The 27523-nt window shown below is 40.5% G+C and overlaps 1 protein-coding gene across 1 annotated transcript in view; it reads left to right on the top strand.

Annotated features, from left to right (window-relative positions):
* The first annotated feature begins 17819 nt into the window (after nucleotides 1-17819).
* The window catches only part of LOC127057265 (potassium voltage-gated channel subfamily KQT member 1-like), an 816867-nt gene continuing 807163 nt past the window's right edge, over nucleotides 17820-27523 (top strand). The window contains 1 exon segment of the mRNA XM_050966175.1: nucleotides 17820-17901. Within this exon segment, the coding sequence (XP_050822132.1) occupies nucleotides 17831-17901 (71 nt within the window). The 5' untranslated portion in view covers nucleotides 17820-17830.

The raw sequence follows: 27523 nt of genomic DNA, 5'->3' as shown, positions 1-27523 counted from the left end.
AGAAGGCTCACGGAAGCCGCTTTAGGCCAAACCGATTAGGCGAAGCATGCGATTCCCCGCGCTCGCTCGGTCTGGGGAGGGGGCGGGGCTTCTCGCATGCGCCCGCCCGTTTGGCAGGAGGGGCTCGCGCTGCTCTTGCTTTAGTGGTTGAGGCGCTTGCAGAGCAGCCGGCTGAGACTGTGGCTGCTTCTGTCGTGGAAGCATGCAGGGGAAAATGCATGTGGGTGTTTTGAGAGGGAGGAGTGATAAATCCCAGCAGCAATAATGAATTTTTAATACTAACCTCTGTAGAGCAGAAACCAAACAAACGGTGACTGGTAGCAAAGGATTATCTTAAAAGGAGGATGAAAAGAAACGGAGGAAGAGGAGCAAAGTGGTGCCTTATTCAGAAAGTGGCAAACTGCTGAGCTTGCCATCCATCGTTAAACATACGTAGCTGCACCCCACCTTTGCCAGTCCAATCTTATCACGACTCTTGCGATGTTTGTTTTTCTTGAAACCCCAACTCCTGCATTCATGTGATTGCGGGAGAATCTCCGTTTTTACGGTTTTGTTTTTTTTAGTAACTTTTTAGGTGTCACAGTTGTGTGACAAAGCTTGAAAACCTAGCCCAAGAGTATTCTAAGACAGTGGCTCTCAAACTTTTGTACTGGTGACCCCTTTCACATAGCAAGCCTCTGAGTGCGACCCCACCCCATATAAATTAGAAACACTTTTTAATATATTTAACACCGTTATAAATGCTGGAGACAAAGTGTGGTTTGGGGTGGAGGTTGACAGCTTGTGACCACCCCCCTCCATATAATAACCTCGTGAACCCCTGAGGGGTCCCGACTCCCAGGGTATGTCTACACTACGGGATTATTCCGATTTTACATAATCCAGTTTTGTAAAACAGATCGTATAAAGTCGAGTGCACACGGTCCCACTTAAGCACATTAATTTGGCGGTGTGCGTCCATATACCGAGGCTAGCGTCGATTTCCGGAGAGCTGCACTGTGGGTAGCTATCCTGTAGCTATCCCATAGTTCCCACAGTCTCCCCCGCCCATTGGAATTCTGGGTTGAGATCCCAATGCATGATGGTGCAAAAACAGTGTCACGGGTGATTCTGGGTAAATGTCATCACTCATTCCTTCCTCCGTGAAAGCAACAGCAGACAATCATTTCATGTCCTTTTTCCCTGGATTGCCCTGGCAGACGCCATAGCATGCCAACCATGGAACCCATTTTGCCTTTTGTCACTGTCACCGTATGTGTACTGGATGCTGCTGTCAGAGGCGATACTGCACTGCTACACAGCAGCATTCATTTGCTGTTGCAAGATAGCAGAGATGGTTACCAGTTGTTATGTACCGTCTGCTGTGCCATTGTAAATTGGCGATGAGATGACGGTTATCAGTTGTTCTGTACCATCTGCTGCTGTCATGGGTGCTCCTGGCTGGCCTTAGCTGAGGTTGGCCAGGGGGCGCAAAGACAAAAATGGGAATGACTCCCCGAGTCAATCCCTCCTTTATAGTTTATCTAAAAATAGAGTCAGTCTTGCCTAGAATATGGGGCAAGTGTACTAGAGAACCAGTGTATCAGAGAGCACAGCCACTCCATGGCAGATCCCGCAGAAATGATGAGCTGCATGCTATTCACGAGGGTTCCCCTGCAACAACCCCACCCTCGTGAACCCTCGTGAATAGCATGCAGCTCATCATTTCTGCGGGATCTGCCATGGAGCAGCTGTGCTCTCTGATTGATTCCCTTCTCTCCCAACCTTTCTGGGCTACCGTGGCAGTGTCCCCCATTTGTGTGATGAAGTAATAAAGAATGCAGGAATAAGAAACACTGACTTTTTAGTGAGATAAAATGAGGGGGAGGCAGCCTCCAGCTGCTATGATAGTCCAGGCAGGACATTAAACGATCTGGGGGAGAGGAGCCCAGCATCCCACTGCTATGATAGTCCAGGCAGTACAGAATCTTTTCTTTAGACATGAAGCGGGGGGCTGATGGAACTCAGCCCCCAGTTGCTATGATGAGGACGGTTACCAGCCGTTCTGTATCTTCTACCGGGAATGACTGGGAGTCATTCCTATTTTTACCCAGGTGCCCCCAGCTGACCTCACCTAAGGCCAGCCAGGAGCACTCACGGGCTGATGATGACGATGGATAACAGTCATATTGTACTGTCTGCCACCGGGGAGGGGAGGGGAGGGGAGAGGATGCTGCTATTCATTGCCGCAGCACCGCATCTAACAGCAGCATGCAGTAGACATAGGGTGAGATATAAAAAAAGTCAAGAAATGATTTTTTCCCCTTTTCTTTCACGGGGGGGGGGGGCGGGAATTGACGACATATACCCTGAAACACCCCAGACAATATGTTTCACCCTACAGGCATTGGGAGCTCAGCCAAGAATGCAAATGCTTTTTGGAGACTGCGGGGACTCTGGGATAACTGGAGTCCTCAGTACCCCCTCCCTCCCTCCATGAGCGTCCATTTGATTCTTTGGCTTTCCGTTAAGCTTGTCATGCAGCACTGTGCTGTGGCCTCTGTCTATCATAACCTGGAGATTTTTTGAAATGCTTTCTCATTTTGTCTTCTGGAATGGAGCTGTGATAGAACAGATTTGGCTCGCCATACAGCAATCAGATCCAGTATCTCCCGTATGACCCATGCTGGAGCTCTTTTTGGATTTGGGACTGCATCGCCACCCGTGCTGATCAGAGCTCCACGCTGGGCAAACAGGAAATGAAATTCAAAAGTTCGCGGGGCTTTTCCTGTTTACCTGTCCAGTGCATCTGAGTTCGGATTGCTGTCCAGAGCAATCACAATGGTGCACTGTGGGATACCGCCTGGAGGCCAATACCATGAATTTGCGGCCACACTAACCCTAATCCGATATGGTAATACTGATTTTAGCGCTACTCCTCTTGTCGGGGAGGAGTACAGAAACTGGTTTAAAGAGTCCTTTATATCGATATAAAGGGCCTTGTTGTGTGGACGGGTGCAGCGTTAAATCGGTTTAATGCTGCTAAAATCGGTTTAAACGCGTATTGTAGACCAGGCCTCAGTTTGAGAACCCCTGCTCTAAGAGGTTCACAATCCAGATGACAAATAAAAAGTGCCCTCAATGTATTTCTTAAAAAACTCATGTTTTGGGGGGTCTTGAACTAGGAACATCAGTAGGTACACAAGGAATAGAAGGCTTGGCTGCCAGCTGCCTACAGGGTATGGCTCTAATTATACTTTTGTTCATCTATACTCCTACAGATAGTCTCACATATGCAAATCATGAGATTAGCTTTTATGAGATTTTTTTAAAACTAAATTTCACATCCTTTCCTTGCCTTTTGGTTTCTGGGTCTTATGTTGGGTCATGTGTTCAAGCTTTTCTCCACAATCATAAAGATTATAAACTTGTGTGTGTGTTGGGGTGGGGGTGGGGGTTCTCCTGAGTGAAAGGTGGGGTTCTCACATATTTTCATAACTCATAAATCTGGAGCTTGAGAACACCACTGATCATGAGAGTTAGCAATATTGCAGTTATCAAGGAACAGGCACTGTGAAGTGATTGGTTTATTACAACTTGCTAACTCGGGCTCATTTCAAGGCACAGTTTTGTGAAGTCTCTGGTTATGATGGCAAGGCATGAGCTCTGTGACAGCACTCACTACTATTTCTAGCTCACTGAGCTAATCTCAAGGCACAGGTGGTTACTGAAATTATTGGCTTAGTAGCTCAGTTCCTGCAGCTAATATATTAAAGACTCACTGAGCAAAAGACCTCATAAAAACCATGAGGCACAGAGATCCCCTGCTCCAGGATCTACATATTAATTTGCCAAAAGAAATCATGTAAAAATGTCACTAATGAAAGCCTGACACAGGTCATCATAGAGTTATAGAGTTTAACGCCAGAAGGACCACTAGATCATCTAATCTGACCTCCTGTATATCACAGGCCACCAACACCCCAGCATCTGCACACTTAACCCAACAACCAAAATGAGACCAACGTATTACGTCCCAGAGGAGACTAGACTGTTCTGTGCCACAGGCAGAGACTAGGAGGGATCAAAGTGCACCAGTCTTCGAGGCCCCCACAATGGCAAGGAAATGATAAGTGGGATTTCTCAGATGATTCTAGCAAATGACCCACACTCACATACTCTGCAGAGTAAGGTGAACCCATCTCCACAACATCACTGCTAATGTGACCTGGGGAAATTCCTTCCTACCCCACATATGATGATCACTTCGGCCCTGAGCATGTAAGCAAGAACCAGCCAGCCAAACCCTTGAGAGAAAGAATACTTGGTACACCTCAGAGTCCTCCCCCACCCTGCCCCATGTCCCATGTCCAGCCATGGCCATCTCCAAGCTTTAGAAGGAGATAAAACTCCCAGAATTCTTTGGGGAGAGATCTCTTCCTGACCGCTGCCAGTGACTGGCTGAAACCCTAAAGCATGAGCTTTAGAAACGTAAGACATAAACTGGTAGTAAGCCCCAGCTTTCTTCTTAAAACTCCTGACTCTTCACTGGAACCCAAGAAGGATCTGCACATGACTAGATGCAAGAAGTCTGGAAATTGTAATGGAGAATAGATTATTAATTATGTGAAACACCTCAGAGAGTTGAGTCATTATAACTCTAAGTAGAAAGAGTTATGCTATCCCTAAAGAAATCAAAAGGTACCAAACCAAAAAATTAACCCTGAATATATTATCTACTGCTAAACAGAAAATTGTAGGCTAAGGATGAAATTCACACCTGTGCAGAAGGTCTGTGCACCAGGTGGGTGTTCAAAACAGAATTAAAGTTTCACCCTAAATTAATCTGAGCCACATGGAACAACAAAGAGGAGGATGGCTGGATGTTTTTCAACATGTTTCTATCAAAGAGGGTCCCCAAAAGTGTCAATTTTTTCTACTGAAAATCTTCAACATGTTTCAGCCATCTCTTATTTCTCATTGTTTGAAAACCCATTCATTCTGCAGGTCTCAGAGTAATCCTGGGGATGAATCTCTTTGCTTGTTACAGAAGCTGTCAACAACAAATGGAGACTGGTAAGTATTTTCCTTTTATTTTTATTGTCTTTGTTTTATTCTGCTCTAGATTTTTAATGCTTAGATTCAGTTTGTGGTATTTACCTATGAACATCAGGTGTGTTTGTCATCTTCATAGCATTTCTGCTAATCTTCCCTGAATGTAGATTCCTCTCTACATTCAGGCTTCCGCTTCTGTTTCGCCCCCCATCCCGAGGTTAATAATAAACAAATTCCAAAATCTAGACTTCATGGCTAGCACTTTCTTTACATCATCAGACAAAAAATTACATTAAGTTTGAGACTGCATATCAATAATTTAAGGTAAAATACATTACGGGATGCTGTGACTATCCCAAAATAAAGCAGATGGACAGTTAATGCACCCAAACAACCTTAACTCTGCCCAGCCATATATTCTTCAGGTTTCCCATGTAGTTAAAGCTCATGGAAGTCTTATGCAGAAACTACATCTGAAGATTTTTGGTTTTTATTTATTTAGGATAAATGGTCATTTCCTCCTTCCTCCATTATTCTTTGTCATTTAGATTTAATTGATTTTTAAAGACACATTAGATTCTTTCCCCTTTTGCCCCTTGCTCTCACAGGTGGTCACTACAGATCAGTTAAGGTAGTTTGGGTGCCCTGGAAGTACATTTCTATGCCTTGTCATGTTTGAATTTATTTTAAGTTTAGCCTTAACTGTCATTCTCTGAATTGAATATACTTGGTTTTAGTATAATTACAATGTCCCTGTAATGTAGTTTACCCTAAATTACTGATATATACTCTCAACCTTAATTCTATTTTAATGAAGTTTTTGTCTGGAATATAAGCTTAAGAATTAGATACAATATTTGATAACAACTTACATTAACTACAACCAAATTTCTTTCCAACAGTTTGTGCAAATGAAGAGAAAACAAGGGGGCCATTAGAGTGTAAAAGTTTGAGTCATAGGTTAATTATTGACACTTATAATACTTAATAGATATTCATTGTAATTTACAAATATTAACCAGTCAATCAAGTTGGCCTTTACAAGATATCAACTTCACCAGCTTGCTAGTAACTTAAGGTAGCTTTATTCAGGGTCATCAAAAATTCTCAAATCCTGCTATGTATTCAATAACTGATGGAAGCAATCCTAATTAGACGTCACTGTCAATTTTATTTCTCCTTTCCTCTGTAGGGTAACACAAGAAGAGGTTCTTTGTTGTTGATTGTTTCCACTGCCAGTAATGTAACAAGTTCCTAACTGCAGGTGTTAAATGTTACCTTGCAGTTCCTGTTTCATGTGTTTAGCTTGTGTTACTTTATATGTAGTATTGAAAAGATTCATGCTGAATGGCAGGGCCTATAGTGTTCATTTTCTTTTAAAATTACCTTAAATCATGCACTTTTTTTTTTGTAAAATAAATCAAAATACTTGGTGTAACTGGGTCCCGGGGATTGACCACACTGAGAATGCCACACTGAGGGCAGACTGCAAGAATCAGGGCAGGCAATTGTCCAGAACTGATGAGTTTACTCTATAATTAGATTTACCAAGCCAGTAACAAAAGAGCTTCTGCAATACCACACTGGTTAACCAGAAGTCAAACACAGTCCCCTTTGGCTCCCATCCAGATGAACTGAACACTCAGATTTAGATCCACCTCCTAGTGGATGCTGTCCATATCACAAAAAGCAACATCAGAACTGGCTTTGTTAGTCTAAACAGAGAGGGCAGAAATAGATTCATTAAGACTAAGTTATCCTATCCCTGCAATTGGCCCCTTTAGGGTTAGAATTGAGGCATTTTAACTAGTCACTGTGGAGGAAACTACAGCTTCAGACTTTGAGTAGTACCAGTGGTGCAAGCATGGAATATGGCCTCTGGTATTGCAGGAGTTAAGTTATTTAAAAAGTAGTTTACACTTTTTATAATTAGCTGTGCTGCTTAAAATATTAATTTTTACTGCAGTTTCTTTAAGAAGAGTTGTTTTGACTTTGTTGCACTGCATGTGGGAATTGAATGCAGAAAAGAGCCTTATGAGAACCTTAAATCAAAAGCAGAAATTCTTATTGCCTTTACTTTTACATGCGAAAGTCTCTCCTCAGTTACAAACATGTAATTCTCATACAAAAATGTACTGAAGCAGTAATTATATTTTGTTCAGTTACTTCAAATATACTTGTAATGTGTCCAATTTTAATAATGATATTTTGTTACCACCATGGTATCAACAATAGTATACTTCTCTTCCAGTGCATCACTAATGATTTAAACAAACGCAATAAAACAATGCTAGAACACTTAATATAATTGGAGCAAGGAATCAAATTACAGTTGAGGTTCACTGTGCAAGAATTTAAATTGTCCCTTATTATTTGAAAGCTGTCTACTGCTGCCATCTGATATCGCTTCATCAATTAGAATAGATCCAATATTTCAAGCAGTAATTCTTGCTTTCCCTTTCTATAACACAGTGATATCAACAGAGACTTTTACCCACACTTTATGTGAATAATTTCTTTGTTGATACATACAATTTCTTCATAATTTCTCTTATATGGATATTAAGACTATGGATTTTTATGAAATATCATACTAATTACTTAAAAAATCTATTAAGCTCCTAAAGAGTATTTAAAAATAAAAATTAAGGGCCAAATCCCAAGCTTTTAATTAAGGGACATTTGGGTCCTGTTGGATTGATATAAGACAAACAGGATTTGGCCTTAAGAGTGCGATGAGAAACTTTGGCATATGGTACTTTAGGAACTACTGTTACACTAAGAGTAATTAAAGTACCAATCAAGATCAGGGCTTCATTGTGCTTGGCTCTGAACAGCAAAATACCCATAATTAGCATGTAAATACAAAGTTAGAAAAATGGACTGTTATGAAATTTTCTTAATTTTGTATAACTTTAGTATATCAAGTCACTTCCTCAAAAAGTCAACGGCCTGTTGAAATGACAATTTAAATATTGTCATCACAATACAACTATTGTGTATAGAATGATACTACTTAAGAGTGAACAGAGAAGCATATATATTTATATTACAGATCAGTCACAAAGACCTTAATATAGCATTTACTTGTTAGCAAATAATTTATCTGTAGTGTAGTTTTACTCTAGAAAAAAAACTATATGAATTGCCAGCATCTTATTCAGATTTGTTTTCTTTGGATGCAATCCACCCAGTACATGGGGCTAACACCAAACATATACACCAGTACTATCCTCTTTATTTGGGGACAATTTTATGGCCTGTGTTATACTGGAGGTCAGATGAGATGACCACAATGGTCCCTTCTGGCCATGGAATCTAAAAAAGACCACAAATTAGGGGTAGTGCATAGGTCTTGTGCAAGTCCTCTGCAGAAAGGTTGAATTTCACCCTGTAATACACAAGTCAAGTCAAACCACATGTGTGACCTGAGTATTTGAAATAGTCAAGTCAGATCAACGTATGACCAGATCTTGAAGTACTTGGTAAAAGTATTGTGGAGGAAACGGAAAATGTCTGTACTTATTGGAAAACTGGCATAAGTTTAATTAATCATAAAGCAGAAACAGTGTATTTCCCCCCTTAAAGGTGATTTACGAAGGATTTTCAAGAATTTGAGCTTGTGCCCTTTAAGAGAGGCCTGAAAGGTTAATTTTTTTCCTGCATGTTCTTTACTTTAGAAAAGTCAGGAATGTCAAGTTAAGTCTTTCCTGATTTTGCTGAAGAAACTGTGAGGACTTAAGGATGTTTCCTATGAGCTCTAAGAATTATTGAAATTAATTCTTACTGAAATTTATTATTATTATTACTTATTAGTTGTATTAATGAGAGTGTTTAATCTGTATTTAAGCTTCCTTTATCCAAAATATGTAATAATTTAAATTTAATAGGTGTAAACAAAAAAGCAAAGGTTTCAACAGTGACTAAAAATACTTCCCTTTAATTACTCAGCTTTCACTTTATTGACTCTTCTGACATCACCATATTATTCCTGCCTAGAGAAGACCCTCATTTCTAATTTAACAGCTTTTTATAAGACTTTTTAAAATGTTTGTATACATCATAAAGAAGCAAGAAGTGCATACACCTAATTTAGGTTTGTCCTAACAAGCCATCATTGATATTATGGGAAATAGAAGAACTACATTAGACAAGTAATGAAACACTAAGTGAAATGATTCAACAGACAGAAACAGCAGACACAGTTCTTGGAACCATTATGGACCTGGAGCTGCAGGTTTTGTTGAGTATGTGACCCATCACAAATGTTTATCTTTTCCTGGTTACTCCTCCCCCCCCCCACTAGAACAATTCAGAAATTACAAGGGAACGCAACACAAAGCAAAAAGTAGTAGGCAAAAGTTAAAACTTGAAGGGATAGATTTCTCCCCCTCTTGAGTTGTCTAAGGTTTTATCTGCTGTTTAAATCAGTGAGAGCCTTACAGCTAGAACTCTGTACCATGCTTTGGAATGTTCCCCTTGGAATAAATTGTGTTCATTAAATTGATCCTTGTATCAGGGCAGCTGCCTCCTGAGCACCCCCTTTTGGCCAGAATTGGCTCCACAGTGCCCTTTCTCTGTTTCCCCTTTTCAGGGCCCCTTATGAGCTCCCCAGTCTTTCTTGAGGCTAATACCATCCCCTGCCTGGGGTTTTTTAAATAATTGAAACAGTTAAAAATAATCCTCAAAGTCCTACAATACAACCTATTACAGCAACACACAAGTTTATATTCATCTCTGGCTCTTCTACCACACACTGAGCTCTTCCTCTGTCCTGGTCTGCTCTTCACAAAGCCAACTCTCCTAGCCCTTCCTAGCTGGATCTCAGTCTTCTGGCTCTGGCTACCTTCTCCTGCCAACATCTTGCCTGTTATGAAGGAGAAGGCAGCATATAAACTGCCCTTCTTCAAAGGGCTGATCCCAGTTGGCTGGGAGAGAGAGGACCTCTGCCCATGCTACACTACAGGGCTCCTAATCCTGGACCCTTAAAGGAACATGTCTTTTTTCCCATCCAACTACTAATTCACCAGGACCACTTCCTGTCTTCTGGCTTTGGCCATTTCCTGTATCTTTGTTAATTCTAGTGTTCCTAGAGTGGGGTCTTCTGGCCCCTTCTAGGCTTTAAGAGCCACCATCTCTGTTACAAGCCTCAAAGGAGACAGGTAGACTGTTTCTGCATTCTGTCTATAATCATGGAGAGTAAAAAGGCTGAGTTTTCCTCTAGTTCCTAGCTATCATGTTCCTGGGTTCAGGAATAATAAGTATTTAGGCCCAGATTCTGCATCAGGACCCACTAGCACAGATCCATATTGGTAGATCCTGATGCAGGAATAGAGTCATAATAGATTAATCTATCCTGATTCTGAAAGAGGGGATTGGAATTTCTTCCTTTTACTCAGGCTAGCTAAAATAACCTCTAGAAAATGAAGAAACTAGTACTGACTCCAGTGCAGTTTAGATCTTACAGTCCTTATACTAGTCAAATTCCTTGTATGTTCCTGTGGCCCACCACTTCCTGCAGCTCCCATTGGCTGGGAATGGTGAACCACGGCCACTAGGAGCTGCGGGGGGCTGTGCCTATGGACGGTCAATGTCAGCAAAATGTTTCACAGCCCACAATTATATCACCCTAATGAGCCACATGTGGCCTGTGGGTCGCAGGTTGCCCACCACTGATCTAGATCATCTCTGACTATCTAACCTGCTCTTAAAAGCCTCTAATGATGGAGATTCCATAACCTCCCTAGTCAATTTATTCCAGGTTTTAACTACCCTGATAGGAAGTTTTTCCTAATGTCCAACCTAAACTTCCCTTGCTGCAATTTAAGCCCATTGCTACTTGTGCTATCCTCAGAGGTTATCAAGAACATTTTTTCTCCCTCTTGCTTGTATTAACCTTTTATGTACTTGAAAACTGTCATCATGTCCCCTCTCAGTCTTCTCTTCTCCAGACTAAACAAACCCAGTTTTTTCAATCTTTCCTCCAGGTCATGTTTTCTAAACCTGTAATCATTTTTGTTGCTTTCCTCTGGACTTTCTCCAATTTGTCCACATCTTTTCTGAAATGTGGCACCAGAACTGGACACAGTATTTCAGTTGAGGCTATATCAGCGAGGAGGAGAGTGGAAGAATTACTTCTCGTGTATTATTTACAACACTCCTGCTAATACATCCCAGGATGATGTTTGCTTTTTTTGCAACAGCATTACACTGTCAACTCATATTTAGCTTGTAGTCCACTATGACCCCCAGATCCCTTTCTGCAGTACTCCTTCATAGGCAGGTATTTCCAATTTTTATATGTTCAAATGATTGTTCCTTTCTAAGTTGAGTACTTTGCATTTATCCTTATTGAATTTCATCCTATTTTCTTAGACCATTTCTCCAGTTTCTCCAGATCATGTTGAATTTTAATCTTATCCTCCAAAGCCCTTGCAATCCTTCCCAGCTTGGTATCATCCACAAACTTTATGAGTGTACTCTCTATGCCATTATCTAAATCATTTATGAAGATATTGAACAAAACTGAACCTAAGACCGATCCCTGCGGGACCCCATTTGATATACCCTTCCAGCTTGACTGCGAACCACTGATAACTACTCTCTGGGAATGGCTTCCAAACCAGTTATGCGCCCACCTTATAGTAGCTCAATCTAAGTTGTATTTCCTAGTGTTTATGAGAAGGTCATGCAAGACAGTATCAAAAGCTTTATTAAAGTCAAGATATACCACATCTACCACTTCCCCCCTACCCAGAAGCTTTGTTATCCTATCAAAGAAAGCTATTAGGTTGGTTTGGCACAATTTGTTCTTGACAAAACCATGCTGTTACTTATCACCTTGTTATCTTCTAGGTGTTTGCAAACTGATTGCTTAATTATTTCCTTGGTTATCTTTCCAGGTGCTGAAATTAAGCTGACTAGTCTGTTATTTTTATAGATGGGCACTATATTTTCCTTTTCCAGTCCACTGGAATCTCTCCCATCTGCCATGACTTTTTGAAGATAATCACTAATGGCTCAGATATCGCCTCAGTAACAAATCTAAGTATTGTCGGATGCATTTCATCAGGCCCTGGAGACTTGAAGACATCTAACTTGTCTAAGTAATTTTTAACTTGCTCTTTCCCTATTTTAGCCTCAGATCCTACCTCATTTTCACCAGTGTTTGCTCTGTTAGCTGTCCAATCACTATTAAACTTTTTGGTGAAAACTGAAAAAAAGTCATTTAGCACTTCTGCCATTTCCACATTTTCTGTTATTGTTCCCCCCCATTGAGTAATGGGCTTATCCCATCCTTGGTCTTCCTCTTGCTTCTACCATATTTATAGATATTTTCTTGTCACCCTTTATGTCTCTAGCTAGTTTAATCACATTTTGTATGTTGGTCTAATTTTATCCCTACATGCTTGTGCTATTAGTTAATATTCATCCTTTCTAATTTGACCTAGTTTGCACTTTTTGTAGGGCTCTTTTTTGAGTTTTAGATCATTGAATATCTTCTGGTTCAGAACGTGTGGTCTCTTGCCATACTTCCTATCTTTTCTATGCAGTGGGACAGTTTGCTTTTGTGCCCTTAATAATGTCTCCTGGAAAAACTGACAACTCTCTTGAACTGTTTTTTCCTTTAGACTTGCTTCCCCTGGGATCTGACCTACCAACTCTGTGAGTTTGCTAAAGTCTGCTTTCTTGAAATTCATTATATTTACTGGCTGTTTTCCCTCCCACCATTCCATAGAATCATGAACTCTATCATTCCATGATCACTTTCACCCAAGCTAACTTCCACTTTCATATTCTTAACCAGTTCCCCCCATTTGTCAAAATCAAATCTAGAACAGTGTCTCCCCTTGTAGCTTTGTCCACCTTCTGAAATAAAAAATTGTCTCCAATACATTGTTAGAACATATTGGATAATCTGTGTCCTTCTGTTATTTTACCAACAGATGTCTGGGTAGCTGGAGTCCTCCATCACCACCAAGTCCTGTGACTGGATTGTTGGATCTGTTGTTTAAAAAAAGCCTCATCCATCTCTTGTTCCTAGTTAGGTGGTCTGTAGTAGACCCCTACCATGACATATCCTTGTTTTTTACCCCTTTTATCCTCACCCAGAGACTTTCAACAAGTCTGTTTGTTTCCTATTTCCATCTCAACTTCAATCCAAGTGTATACATCTTTGGTATATAAGGCAACACCTCCTCCCTTTTTTCCCTGCCTGTCCTTCCTGAGTAAGCTGTACCCTTCTATACCAATATTCCAGTCATGTGTATTATCCCAACAAGTCTCTGTGATGCTAACTATGTTGTGTTTATTAACTAGAATTTCTAGTTCTTCCTGCTTATTCTCCATACTTCTTGCATAGTATACAGGATACATAATTTGATTTCCCCTCTACGTTCTTCCTTGTCTCTTTCCCTGATCCCTGCTATAACGGCCCATGCTCCCCCAAGATTCCAACCCTCTTCCCACATCTCTATGTTTTTGACTTGCCTGTGGACTTTAGTCTCCTGTCCCCACTGAACCTAGTTGAAAGCCCTCCTTGCTAGGTTAGCCAGTCTGTATCCAAAGATGCTGTTCACCTTCCTCAATAGGTAGACCCCATCTCTGCTCATAATCTAACATATTTATCCTCTTAACACCCTGTGAGGTAGGGAAGCATTGTTAGGTGCTGCATACTCTCAGGGTTTCAAAGCATTTTATAGACCATGAAACTATACAAAACCTCTTTGAGAAAGATAGTTCCCAACCCCATTTTACAGATGGGGATCTGAGGCACAGAGATAAGTGACTTATCCAGTGGAACTGGAATTGAACCCATATTTCCCAACAGCCCAAGTTAGCACTCTTGCCACTGGACAATCATTCCTCTCCCAGTCCAAGATAATCTGGGTTCTATTGCTGCTACATATTCACTGTGAGATCTGTCATTATTTGATGTCTCGGTTTCTTCTTCTATAGAATGGTGAGGATATTTTCTCACAGGAATGTTGTGTAGTTTGTCTATAAAATGCTTTGAAATGCTCAGAGGTATTCAAAAGTAATTATTTCCATAGCCTTGGAGACATGTTATTCCTGAATAACTTTGCTGGACTATCTGCGAGTGGGAATAGAAATACAAGTACTTTTGAGAGGATTTGGAGATGAGTGCAACCAATAATAATTGTTGCAGTTGGAAAAGTACTGTAGGAAAGGATGAGGAAGTAATCATAGAAGATGTTAATAAAGGCAAAAGCGAGTTTAAGGTGGAAGGGGAGAGTAAAAGCCAGCGTGGTGCAAAACTGTTGTAAGGGACCCAAGACATGGGCAAGGTTTTCCAACAGACTCTCAAACTTTTCATTGAAACTGGGCCACCTTTCTAGAAAAGCATGTATGGCTTCAGGTGACAATCCTTTTCTATGGTTCACATTCAGCACTACCTGAACACTATATAACCAAAAAGAAGCAAATGAAAGAGAGCAACACAAATTCAGTGTTCTGGAGGGATTGACTTGGGAAAAGAGGTAAGTGTGTATAGATTATCTTATAGATAGCTAAGAGCTAGTTAACATGATACATGTACAAATATTTGAAATGGTACACACCTAAGAATAAGAAGGATTCTTTCGGGTTATACATACAGGTGTAACTAGGAGCAGTCAGATGAAAATAAGAAACTAAGAACTTCCTGAAAGTGTTTGACTGGAATATTCTTCTAAGGGAAACTATATAAGCCTCCTTGTTTGGAACATTTAGAACTGGGGTACAGAACAAAGGAAAATGGCAACAGTCCTGCATTGCTGGGAGGGTGGATGTAATGGGCCTTTCCCACTCTAGTTTCTTTGATTCACCTTCAGGTAAGTGATCTTGCACATACTGGGCAAAAACTCTGGGTCAAATTCCTGGCACTTCCCACAGGAAAATGATTTCACATTCAAAGAAATGAGACAATAAAAAAAATCAGAATTTACAACTTTTCTGGCATGATCACAAGTCTTAGCAACAAGCTGAGAAACATAATGCTGAGGAGTCTACATTTTGGGTGCTCTCTTCCTTCCATTGGAATAAGAAAAATTAGTGTTAGTTTAGGAAAGGCACGAAGAAAAAGATAAGTCCATCCTGACATGGGCTAGATATAGCACATATAATGATCCTCTGCTATTGGCTTCACCAGATCTTCAGTGAAAAAAAATACGCAGCCTGCTTAGATTCTTGAATATAAGAGACTGCTGCAAAGGCGTAGAGCCAGCTTGTACCAGTGCATAATTTAATTCAAAAGGTGTGAAGGAAATACCATTATTAATCCTTTTAATTAGTTATATACAGGTAGGAAAAGATGGATGGTTGTGGTGGGGGCAGAGAGAGAAGTGAACATCTAAACTATTGCTTATGTCTGCTGCTAGTGACATTATAGCAGAGAAGCACAAATGCTCCTCTCTGACATGATAAAACCATCAGAACTAGAGTCCCTACTTCCTTTTTTGCCTCACACCTACTTTCAAGGGAAAACAGACAAGGGAGATATAAGGGAGGTTACCCTGGATGGGTAAGGGTGGGGCTTGATAAACTAGGGGGCAGAGTCAGACAACAGTTCTATGAAATCTGCCATATGTAGCTGAAGAGCAGAGAAGAGGAGAAAAGGGACGTACAACAGGAGAGAGTATGCGCTGCTTGCCAGATGGTTTCAGGTTTTTCTTCATTTCATTTCTGTCTGTGTGTGGAATCTCCCTTTTTTTGATAAAGCACGCTAGTAAATGTTTTTTTATATAGCTTTGGTTGCAAATGCTGGTTAACAGACCTTTGTTAGTAGCACTTGTCTGGTTACCCTTAAGCCCTGTAAACTGAATTGGACTGAGTGAGAATAGTTCTGATATTTGTTTAACATAGGTTTATCTTGTGAATTGGGTGGACTGAAAGGCTTCTTGTTTTAAATTTGCAATTGCTCCCAACAGCTTTTTAGCACTGAGGGAAGTGGCTAGAGAAAATTAAGATTAGAAGTATTTACCCATCAGCAGTGTGATTAACAAGGATATTTTTCTCATTGCAAAATGCATTAAGAAAAAAAAATTGTTCACTTAGTAACAAGTCCACTACCCTATGTAAACATTTCATGAAATACCTTGGAAGAGAGGCTCTACTTAGAAGTATTAAAATGACAATTTATTCACTCATGCACTGAAATCTTAGCAACAAAAGAAATAAATTTAATTTGACAAAAGCCAGGATTAAGGCTGAAATTCCATTTTAAATTATTCTGTTATGCTGAGGTAATAGCAGATCAGATGGTATGTTTGAGGCCCCTTGCCAGAGGAGCAAATCAACTGCAACTAATAGGCATCCTGACTTGAGTTCTAACCATCGTTTCAGCATTAATTCGAGTATTGCCTTGCTTTTGTGAGGGTAAGCAAAACCTGTAATGTTACATTTATATTTTTATGGACATGTGTAAGAACTGAGGCAATTTTTAAAATGTCCCTTCAGAAAACAGACTTCTAACACCTGCAAAACTGTTATATTCTGATATAAAAATAAATGTAGTTACGTTAGTACGTATTAGACTATAGCTATTCAAGTCTGTCTTATGAAATACATGCTAAGCTTTATTGGCCAAATTTTCCACACTATTCCACCAGCAGGATTTCACTTAGGTCAATGTCATTACCACCAATATAAAGCTGTTGTAGCAAAACAGAATCAGGCCCGAGCTCTTTCATTTAACACACTGCAACAACACAGATCTACCAGAATTGTGAGTTAAAGGAGCGTAATAAAGTCCCAATCCTGCTTTTTGTTGTTGTTGTTGTTGCTTGGGCAAAACTCTGAGTACATCAGGAGTTACAATTGCAGGATCAGGCCTCTTATGTCTGAAATTGCTCATTCTGAATCTTAAAATTGTTCTACAATGTAGACATCATAGCCAAGTCTTTCAGAATGCAACATAATAATAAAGCTCCATATTTTAAACCTATGTATACTATGCTTTAGCCCACAGCGAGCTTATAGTCAAAGTATAGACTCTCAGAAAACAGAAGCACTGATAAATTTGCAACTGTAGCAGTTCTATCTGCAGTAAAGGACACTTCTGTATTCACTGAATCTAAAATGATTTGATAGAGTCACCTAAGAGGAAGGTAAGGTACTTCTGTTACTTGTGTTGTGCTATTTCAGTAACTTTTAAGCCTGTTTTTGTTTAATTGCCATTACGTTGAATCTAAATTTTCCACCCCCCTCCAAGTCTTACTGTCTAGTTACTTCTTGTGTTTCCATTGTCTAATATGTTCTTCTGATTTAATTTCAGAGCCTCTGAGTGACAACAGGTGACAGACTGGTGGCTCACACTGTTGTGTCACAGAGGAGTTCCAGGATAACGGCAGAAAGACATCTTATCAGTTATTGGAGAACACCCAGGACAGAAAGGACATACAATACCTTCTTTTATGATTTTAAATATTGATCAGGGTTAGCAATACCTGTGCTTCATTACAGAATGTCCTGTGGTAATGGTGAAACTGGTGGGCACTCTATGTCTAACCTCTGTGGTCAGGGTCAAAGCTCCAGCTCCCAGTTAGCTAGTCTGAATGGTCATAGGAAGTCTTCAGGATTGTTGGAAGTCACAGGGAACTTAAACAATAAGCAATATTCTTCAGTGGCACTAGCTCCAGATACCATGGTGAATAATGGATCAGGAATTCCCCCTAACTCTGAGGAAGACACAAAGGATTCAGCATTCCAGCTCAGCAACCAACCTATGACAGGAAGTGAAATCCATAGGACCTACACTACCAAGTGTTTCTACGGCCCTTATTTAACCAAAACTAGCATGCAGGGAGATGTCTACAACTTCCTGGAGAGGCCTAGTGGATGGAAATGTTTTATTTACCATTTTACTGTGTAAGTACCTATACTTTCACATAATTTCTGATGTAAGAGCTATATGAAATTGTGCACTTATGGTATACTGGAAACCAGGGTATTATGAGTCAGAGTCTGGCACCTTTACTCACAGGGATGGTCTTTGCTCACATGAGTAATCCCATTGAAATGGATGGAACTACTTGTTCCAGAAAGGATCAGGCCCTATACCTGTTAACTTTTCTAGTGCAGTTCACCGGAGTCCTTCAGTGTTTTTATTTTTACTTGTAGCTTCTCTTTCAACTACTGTGCTTCATCCTTGCTATATACAAGACAAAAAAGGTCCAGTACTATTACCACACTTTTTTTTATCTCTGTTTTAATTTATTTACATTGTTCCAGTAGACAAGGAGATGTGTAAGATTTAGTTCTGGTCAGAGACATCCTGTGACTGTAGATGCACACTGTTCATTTTTTAAGTCAACTTGTTGTACAAACACTTGAACACTGTATTTCTTATTTCAGTTTGGATTAATTTACACAACTTGAAGTTATCAGTATTAGATACGAACTTTGCAGCAAGTTAGTCATTTTACCACATGTGCAGTACACAGTGAGAGGAAATGAAGGCTTTGATTTATCCATGTAGTAGCAAATTAATATAGCTGTTAATATTTTCTCTGAGCTGCTTATAGCATCCACCACAGTTTAGTTATCACTTCACATGCTGCTTAAGGGCAGCAGCGAGCCTCCCCACCTCCCTGCCCAGATTAACAAACCCAAGCTTATGGGACTCATCATGCTACCATGCTAAAAATAGCTGTGTAGACATTGCAGCTCAGGCTGGAGCTTGGGCTTTGAAGCTGAGTGAGAGGGGTGGGCTTCAGAGGCCAAGCTCCAGCCCAAGCTGAAACTTAAAAATGCTGCCCACAAGTCTATTTTTAGCATGGTAGCGCAAGTCCTGCGAGCCCCAAGGCCGCCCTTAGGGGTAGGCCACCCAGGCGACTGTCCAGGGTGCCAGGGTCAGGGGGGTGCTGTGCAGCAGTGCAGAATGCATGCTGCCAATGTAGTGTCAGAAACTGCTCTTGGCTGGCAGGGGAGTGCTGCGTGGGGGGATACCCAGATTTCTCCCTGCTTCCTCCCGATGGAGGAACAGAGGGGGGAAGTGGACAGTGATGATGCACAGATACTGTTTGCCTCCCCAATGTTCCTCTGCGCCCCCTAGGGGGCTGTAAGTGGGGAAGTGAGGAGCAACATCAAGCACTCAGGTGGGGAAAGTGACCTGGATGCAGGGAGCCCTGATGTTGCTCCTCTGCTCACAGTCCCCTAGAGGCATGTGGATGGGCAGCATTGGACGGGGGGAGTGAGCAGCAATGCCAGCTGCTCCGTGCATCCAGGTCAGTTTCCCCACGTGGGCACAGAAGGGGAGTGCAGGGATTTGGAGATGCAGGAGGGGAGTGCAGGGGTTGGAGTGAAATGAGCAGAATGCAGGGGTTAGGGGCACAGGAGATGGGTGGGGAGCCTGAGGAACAAATGGGGGCCAAGGGAAATAAAGGGCACCCATGGGGGCAGGGGAACCAAAATACAAGTTCACCCAGGACGCCATTTTCCCTAAGGCCGGCCCTGGCAAGTCCTAATCTGTTGACCCAGGCTGGGAGGATCTCTGCCAGGGGCTGCCATGGGACATACCTTAACAGTAACTATTATTTGCTTTTTGCTACAGTAAAGGGCCTGTTCGTGCCCCTATTGAGTCAAGTGGGAGTTTCACTATTGATTGGAATGAGATTAAGATTAAGCCAAAAAAAAAAAAGTCTTTGTTATGAAGAAAAGTGGAGCATATAGCTCTTGTGTTTGTCTCAGGAGCTTTTTTAGGACCTGATCATGCATTCCTTATCTGAAGAAAATCATCCCTCATTTTAAGTAAGCAAGAGAGTGTCAAATGCCTACTTTTTGGAAAAAAGACTTAGAAAGATACAGCAATGTTTTAAAATGAGGGTAAACCATGATGCCTCTGTTAGTCATAAAGTAGATAGTCTTATTACTATTTATTTCCTTTCTGCCTCAAGATTATCTTGGCTTTTATCAAATGATGTTTTGATTCATGAAATTTTGCCAAATAAACGGATAGGGCCTCTTTCAAGGACTATACTTATAGTATATAATCATGCCTAAGGCTTAAACAGATTTTGTTTGTGTAGATTTAAATATGTGAATGGTCATGGTTTAAGCCTATTTGAGGTTGGGATTTATTTGTCTCACAAAAAATGTGTTTGAGATATGAAATACTGATGATGAGGGCAAACTAAGGTTGACTTTTAATTTGTGCTTGTGGCAGTGATTTTTTTTAAAAACTAGATCACAGTTAGGGGAAACCACTGAAGTTAATAGAAAATAATTCTTTTTTTTAGTAGCATAATGATTTTAGTAAAACTAAAAACCACTTAATTCCCCCATTCACCCCACTTTTAAAAACTTTTCACTAAGAAGTGCTTATTTTGATTAAAAGAAAATGTGTATACGATTCTTTAGACATTAGTTGCATCTAAGTATCCACCTAAGTGCTTTAACTCCCTAATGATCATATAGTATATACATTTACAGTACAAGGATTTTTACAAAGTGTAGATATACCATACAATAGTAAATATGATTAAAGGATATAATGACATGAATAAAAACTGAGTATCAAAATTTTTAAAATGTTGCCCATTTCATTTATGTATTACAGGCATAGTTAATGTTACATGGATCATTAGGATCTTAACTTCTTCCTTGTATGTAACTGAAGTTTTATGACTAAATCTATCTGTGTAGAACAGTGGTCCCCAAACTTTTCGTCTGCCGGGCGCCAGACGAAGGACCATGGCGGTGGTCGAGCATCCACCAAAATGCCGCCAAATTTTGGCGGCATTTCAGCTGCGACGTCTCTCGATGACGTCTCTTGTCGGCGGTAAGTGACGTCATAGAGAGGCATCGCCGCCGAAATGCCACCAAAATTTGGCAGCATTTCGGCGGATGCTTGACCGCCGACCAGGACGTGGGCGCATTTAGATGCCCCTGCCAGGTGCCATGGCGCCCACAGGCACCGCGTTGGGGACCCTTGATGTAGAATGTGGGGAACTGGATGCACAGCTTTCATTAACTCTCCTCAAATTCTCCACATACTACAGTGATAACATTAGTCATTTACAAACCTGTGGGGAACTTATATCCAAATGGGACTGGAGTCAGATAAAAAAAAGGCAGGTACTTCCAGTTCAGCTATGAAAAGTGCACATACACCTCTACCTTGATATAACGTGACCCAATATAACACGAATTCGGATATAATGCGTTAAAGCAGCGCTCTGGGGGTCGGGGTTGCACACTCCGGTGGATGAAAGCAAGTTCAATATAATGTGGTTTCACCTATAACGCGGTAAGATTTGTTGGCTCCCGAGGACAGCGTTATAATCAAGATAGAGATGTACTATGAAGAAAGACAAGGCAGGGTGACCACAAGTTCTGTGGAACTTGGCAACCCTCTTGTATTCTGAAATTACTATGACAGCCTTCTGTCTCATGTAGTATTTATAATTCCCCTGGTATCTCAAACTTTTTTTTAAAGCAATAAACTCGATATGATTCAAAATTTACTAATTACTCCTTAAACTGTTGTAATCTATGTGTTAGAAAACCAGAAAAGGGAACAGATATTTTTTCTAAATTAAATCCATGTTAGCTGTTTTTCTCAGTGGAATTATTCCAGGTTTGCACTTGTGTAACTAACTTCATGATTACACCCGAAACTTAATTGATAAACAGTTTTGAGGGACGGATTTGCTTATGAATTTTCCCATCCCTGTCCCCTGTGTCTTACATGTGTACTTACAAATTAAGATCCCAATCCTGCAAATCCTTAGTTATCCAAGTAGTTCTCACATTTGTTAGGACTGTTTGGGCAAGTGAACATTGAAAGCACTCTCATGAACAGAGTGAAAGATTACATTTGTGGGCAGAAGGAGAATAGAGGGCAGCAGAGATAGCAGTGGCGCGCAGTATGTGGTGTCTTGATTCTCTTTTGTGCAAACCATTTTTCTGCTTCCACTGAAGCTCCTTAAAGTACTGGGTATCAATATATCTTCAAGTCCAGCTGCTGACTGTATGGTTTTTAGTCCAGACACAAGAGTGCTGTGCTTGAATTTGAGTTCTCAAGTATTGTATGCATTTGCTTAAATCCCACTCACATGCCAAGATAGCACCGTATAATCCTCAGAGTTTGTTTTTGAAGTAGTTGTGTGACATATAATTTTGACCCTGGGGTATTGTACCATGGCAGACAAGTTCACTTTAATCAGACGTGGGTATTGTGTTTCCCCTTTCTGCACTAAAGTTTTGCTTTTTATCTCTCCGATTACTTTCTACTATGTGCATAAAAAAAGATGAAAGAAGATTATATTTAATTAAAGTTACTATGCAAATCCAGACAGATAGATCCTGTAACTGTGACTGGGACATCATACATATTTTGTATCCTGGTGAAACATTCTGTTAGTTTGCAGATGGAATAACAAGTGGCTGGATTATAATTGAAAATACTGTTAGGTTTCTTAAACATCTTATTTAGCATAGGCATGCCCATTAACTGGAAAGAAATAAGGGCAGGCAATTTTCCACAATGACAAAATTATTCCATCCCAGTTTAGGAATCAGATAACATAGTATGGTACAAAGCATAGTACAATACATTTTATCTGACTAATGTTCTAGACTATGTGACAGGGTATGCTATGTGTCCTGGTCTTTGGGGACCTCCCAAGAATTTGATGAGAGACATTTCATTAGGATTCAAATGCACAGTCCAGTTTTCATGGCAGGTCTCAGGGGAAGAGAAGCAGACTGGGAAGGGGTAAGTGGTCAGAAAACAGATGCAGCTGAGGCTCACTAAAATGAAGTCCCAGGTGGCAAATATGAAGACAGAAAGGTTGTGGCTGGTGGTGGGGAAGTGGTTTTTGTTATATGTGCACCTAGAAAAGGAAATGACTGATTTAGTTGCTTGCTCATATCCTGGCAAGGAGATAAGAATTCTGTTCTGTTCTGACTGCAAGTGATAGAGAGGCCACCCTGTGTCAGATTCAGTGAGCTGAGCAGCACCTAACAACAAGTAGGATATAAAATTATTTTCATTAACTGAAATTTCTTAGCTACTACTAAATGGTGGCCACCCTGTTGGAAAACAAGAATATTTATAGCAACAACAGTACAGAAACCTAACATAGAGTTGAGGGTCAAACCCTGTTATCTTTATTCACTTGTGTTGTCTCATTAAATTTTTTCTGTCATTGAAACTTAAGATAAGAGTTGACCAAAAGGAAACTCGTACGTATTCTGCTTTAGAACGGTTTGCTATTGAAAAGAAAACTTGCATATTCAATACTAAAATGTTTTTTATACACACGATGATCTCCTTCTGCTATTAAACCAGTATTACGCCGTTTGGGAATTGCTGTAGTCTGTTACCCTTGAACCAGAAATTTTCAAAGTAAAATGGACATTGCCAGCCATCAAGATAGAAGTGCAAATATTAAATTTGTTTTTTAAATATTTGAATAATTTCACAGTTTACACTTGGCAATTAGTACACTATAGATAGTCTCTTGAAGATAAGAGACTTTGATGGAAAAGTGATCATCTCCAGCTTAAAGGAAAGTTAAACCAAGAGAACCACTACGTTGTCATCATATACGTATATATGACCAAGTTCTGCCCTCACACTAGTGTCAATCAGATGTAACTCCACTCAGGTTATTTAAAGTCAATGGAATTGACACTAGTGTAAATCAGAGCAGGGCTTGGCCCATTAATTTCAGACACAGAAGTTAGAAGTTGAGTACAAGTCTGAAGATAAGTGTGATGCACAGTGGTCTGTGTATCTAAGAGTGCTTTTTGAAAATTGGAAAGATCCTTCACTTACAGTTAAGCTTGTTTCTATGGGCAGATCACAACTCCTCTGATCTTCACATAAATAGGTCCTCCATGTGTGGATCTACACACTTTTGCATAGAAGAGAAACTCAGGTACTTTTAAGGTGCCATGTCTTTCCCACCACTGCATCCTGCAGAGGTCTCTCTGCTGTTCTATGTCCACATGAAGGGAGCAGGCAGACTCAGGGAGGGCTGTGGGGATGCTTACTGTTTTCCTCTCTTTCCCCATGAAATGTTGTATATATGCTCAGTACAGGATATAAAGTGGACACTAGGAAGTTTAGACTTGAAATTAGACGAAGGTTTCTCACCATTAGAGGAGTGAAGTTCTGGAACAGCCTTCCAAAGGGACTAGTGGGGGTGAAAGACATATCTGGCTTTAAGACTAAGCTTGAAAAGTTTATGGAGGGGATGGTATGATGGGATAGTCTAATTTTGGCAATTAATTTGGCAATTGATCTTTGATTATCAGCAGGTAAGTGTGCCCAGTGGTCTGTGGTGGGATGTTAGATGGGGGGGAATCTGCGTTACTACAGAGAATTCTTTCCTGGTTGCTGGCTGGTGAGTCTTGCCCACATGCTGAGGGTTTAACTGATCGCCATGTTTGGGGTCGGGAAGGAATTTTCCTCCAGGGCAGATTGGCAGAGGCCCTGAAGGTTTTTCGCCTTCCTCTGCAGCATGGGGCAGGGGTCGCTTGCTGGAGGATTCTCTGCAGCTTGAGGTCTTCAAACCACAATTTGAAGACTTCAGTAATTCAGACATAGGTTAGGGGTTTGTTATTGAAGTGGATGGATGAGATTCTGTGGCCTGCATTGTGCAGGAGGTCAGACTAGATGTTCATAATGGTCCTTTCTGACCTTAAAGTCTGTGAGTTTATGAGTCTATGAGCTCGTTAACCATACTACAAGATGCTCAGGTGGAGCTGCCACTGGCTGGAGCTGATGTGAGGAGCATAGGACTGATGTTAACTACTCTAGCCTCCCAGGAGGAAGGAGAGCTTAGCAAGGGCCCTGAAGCCTTTCCTACATGGACGTAAACACCACTTTTCCAACAATTTGCTGTGGGGTAATGTGCAGATTGCCATGGAAAGTGTTCCTTTTTTACATAAGGGTGAGAATCTGGTACTTTTTGACTCTTAGTCAAGGTTTATGTTTGCATCAGAAACCTTTTACATTTGTATTTATTTGTATTATGGAGCAATGTAAAAATGTGAAATTGATGGTACTATGAACTTATCACAGACAGTGTTACTTTCCAACATGGATGAATTAATATTTAGTACGATCGGCTTAGTCACTGAAATAATTTAGATGGAGGTGTCGTGGAAGGGATATCAGGATGGCTCAGGGATTTATCATGAGAGAGTGAACCTTTCACCTGTAGGCAACTGGTTTGAGTCTGGGCCAAGTCAGTAGTGAAGACTACTTAATGTCTGTTGGGGGAGATATGAAAAGTTTTTGGCCTCAGTCGAGTTCTCAGTGAACAGATGTTCACATTATAATCACTGGTACAGTGAGCACAGGTTGGAACCCACGCTGGCACTCAGCAGAGAAAACAAGGACTGTTTGTATGAAAAAGGAGACAAAATTCTTCTCTGTTCTTGGCAAGTGGGGGTATGAATCTTCCCTGCACTAGCCTGCCATAAACCATCTGTCCATGTGAACCTACTGACATGCATTAAGAGTTAATTAATGAACTTTGATCTAGTCCTATTTGAAAGGGAACTAGATCAAAGCATATTTACAAATAGTTAACAGGCATCAGCAGGGTCCCAATGGATAGCTGCTCCATACCAGGCTAGTACAAGGTAGCTTCACACTCCAGCTTGGCCTAGGGTTTAGCACAGAGGACTAGGTGATAGATTCCTGGGTTCTGTTCCCACCTATGCTATTTTCTTGTTATGTGACCTTGTGAACATTAAAGGTTACTTTATACAAATGGTTAAACTACAGCATGATGACTGCAATACCTTCATCACAGGGGTATGCTGAGGTCTAAGTAGTAATCAAAAAGGGCTTTGAGTGAAAAGTACTGTATAAATTCTAAACAATAAAAATATTATTCTTAGAGCAAACATCCCAGATTACTTCACCTAGGTGTATTAAAAAAACAAAAAAATGAACACTAGTCCTCCTCATTCCTTAAGTATCGTGTCAGGTAAGAGCTACACAGCTCTTAAGGAGCACAACAGAGGGATTTTGTACTGCAGACCTCATGTGGTATAGAGATGGGACATTCTAGGGTTATCAAGCCATACAGGATCACATTATGGAGGGTTTTTTTCCTCTTTCAACCCCCTTCCCAGCTCAGACTGTATATATTTTTATGGTCTACACTGGGGGATGGTGCGGAGACTCGATCTAAGATATGCAACTTCAGCTACAAGAATGGCATAGCTGAAGTTGATATATCTTAGATCAACTCAGAATCACTTACTTCGTGTCCTTGCGGCACGGGATCGATGGCCGCCGCTCCCCCGTCGACTCTGCTTCCACATCTCGCTGTGGTGGAGTTCCGGAGTTGACGGCAGAGTGATCGGGATCAATTTATCCGCGTCTATACTAGATATGATAAATCGATCCCTGATAGATTGATCACTATCTGTCGATCCGGCGGATAGTGTAGACGTACCCATATTAAGAGAACTTTAAGATCCCATGGTGAAGCAGTCAAGTCAGAAAGTGACCAAGACTGTATGCACAAATTTAACTGACCCCAGCACATCTTTATTATCCTTCAGTACTTCACTTTATATGATCACATATTGTTTCTCATCTAATTTATCATCAGCTTTTTTCGATCTATTTTTATCTACTTTTGAATCTGAGTTGTAAAACTGATCAGCCATAGCAAGACTCTTGTTGGAATGAATGGAATTTCCAGCTGCTCTCTTTTCAGGGTATTAGAAACTCTGCTTGGGATAAGATTTTCCACAACCTTAGACACAACCAAGCTGTGTAGCATCTGAAGTAATACTTCATGTATGTCGGACAAACCCTTATAGTCATTTGAGAAGTATGGAATAATCAATTGCATGTGGTGTAAAATGGTGCAAGTATAACTACAAAGAGTAATAATGAATGTTTGTTGGCATGTAGCATGGCATTTTAGGCCCTAGATTGCCGTTAGCTTAGTTAACTGTCTCTTTCAGACTATATTCATAAATGCCGAGCTGCTGCTTGAGAAGTAATTGCATAGTACGTGGCTAGTTCCCATTGATTTCTGTGGGAGTTAGGCACCTAAATACATGCCTTAGAGAAAAAGATTAAAAGGTGTGTCAGTAAAGTTACTGAATCATTTATAACACTGAAAATAAATACACAAGAATGAAAGCGTATCAGGGGAAAAGATATGGATGTATATCAAAGTCCTTTATAAAAATTCTGTGAAATAATGTGATCTAGTAGTTGAAGGCTGTATCATAATGTATATAAATATGAAACAAAGTTAAGGTTGCTAGGGCACCCTAAATATTGCCTTTTTCTGATCTGAATATTTAACTATTCATCCTTACTTTTCTCATGTTATTGTATTCCCTACATTTAGTGTAGGAAATACTGTGGTAATTTTAACCATAAGGCAAATTGAAAAATTAAGGGCTGCTGCTACAGTTTACATTTTAAAAATATTTAAGTATTGTCATGTTTCAGAGCTCATTAGTGGGATCTACTTAAATCATGGCTAAAGAACACTTTTTG

Source organism: Gopherus flavomarginatus, chromosome 1 (assembly GCF_025201925.1).
Source record: "Gopherus flavomarginatus isolate rGopFla2 chromosome 1, rGopFla2.mat.asm, whole genome shotgun sequence".
Classification (NCBI taxonomy): domain Eukaryota; kingdom Metazoa; phylum Chordata; order Testudines; family Testudinidae; genus Gopherus; species Gopherus flavomarginatus.
The sequence above is the reverse complement of the archived record's forward strand: the minus strand, read 5'-3'. Positions and strand labels throughout refer to the sequence as shown.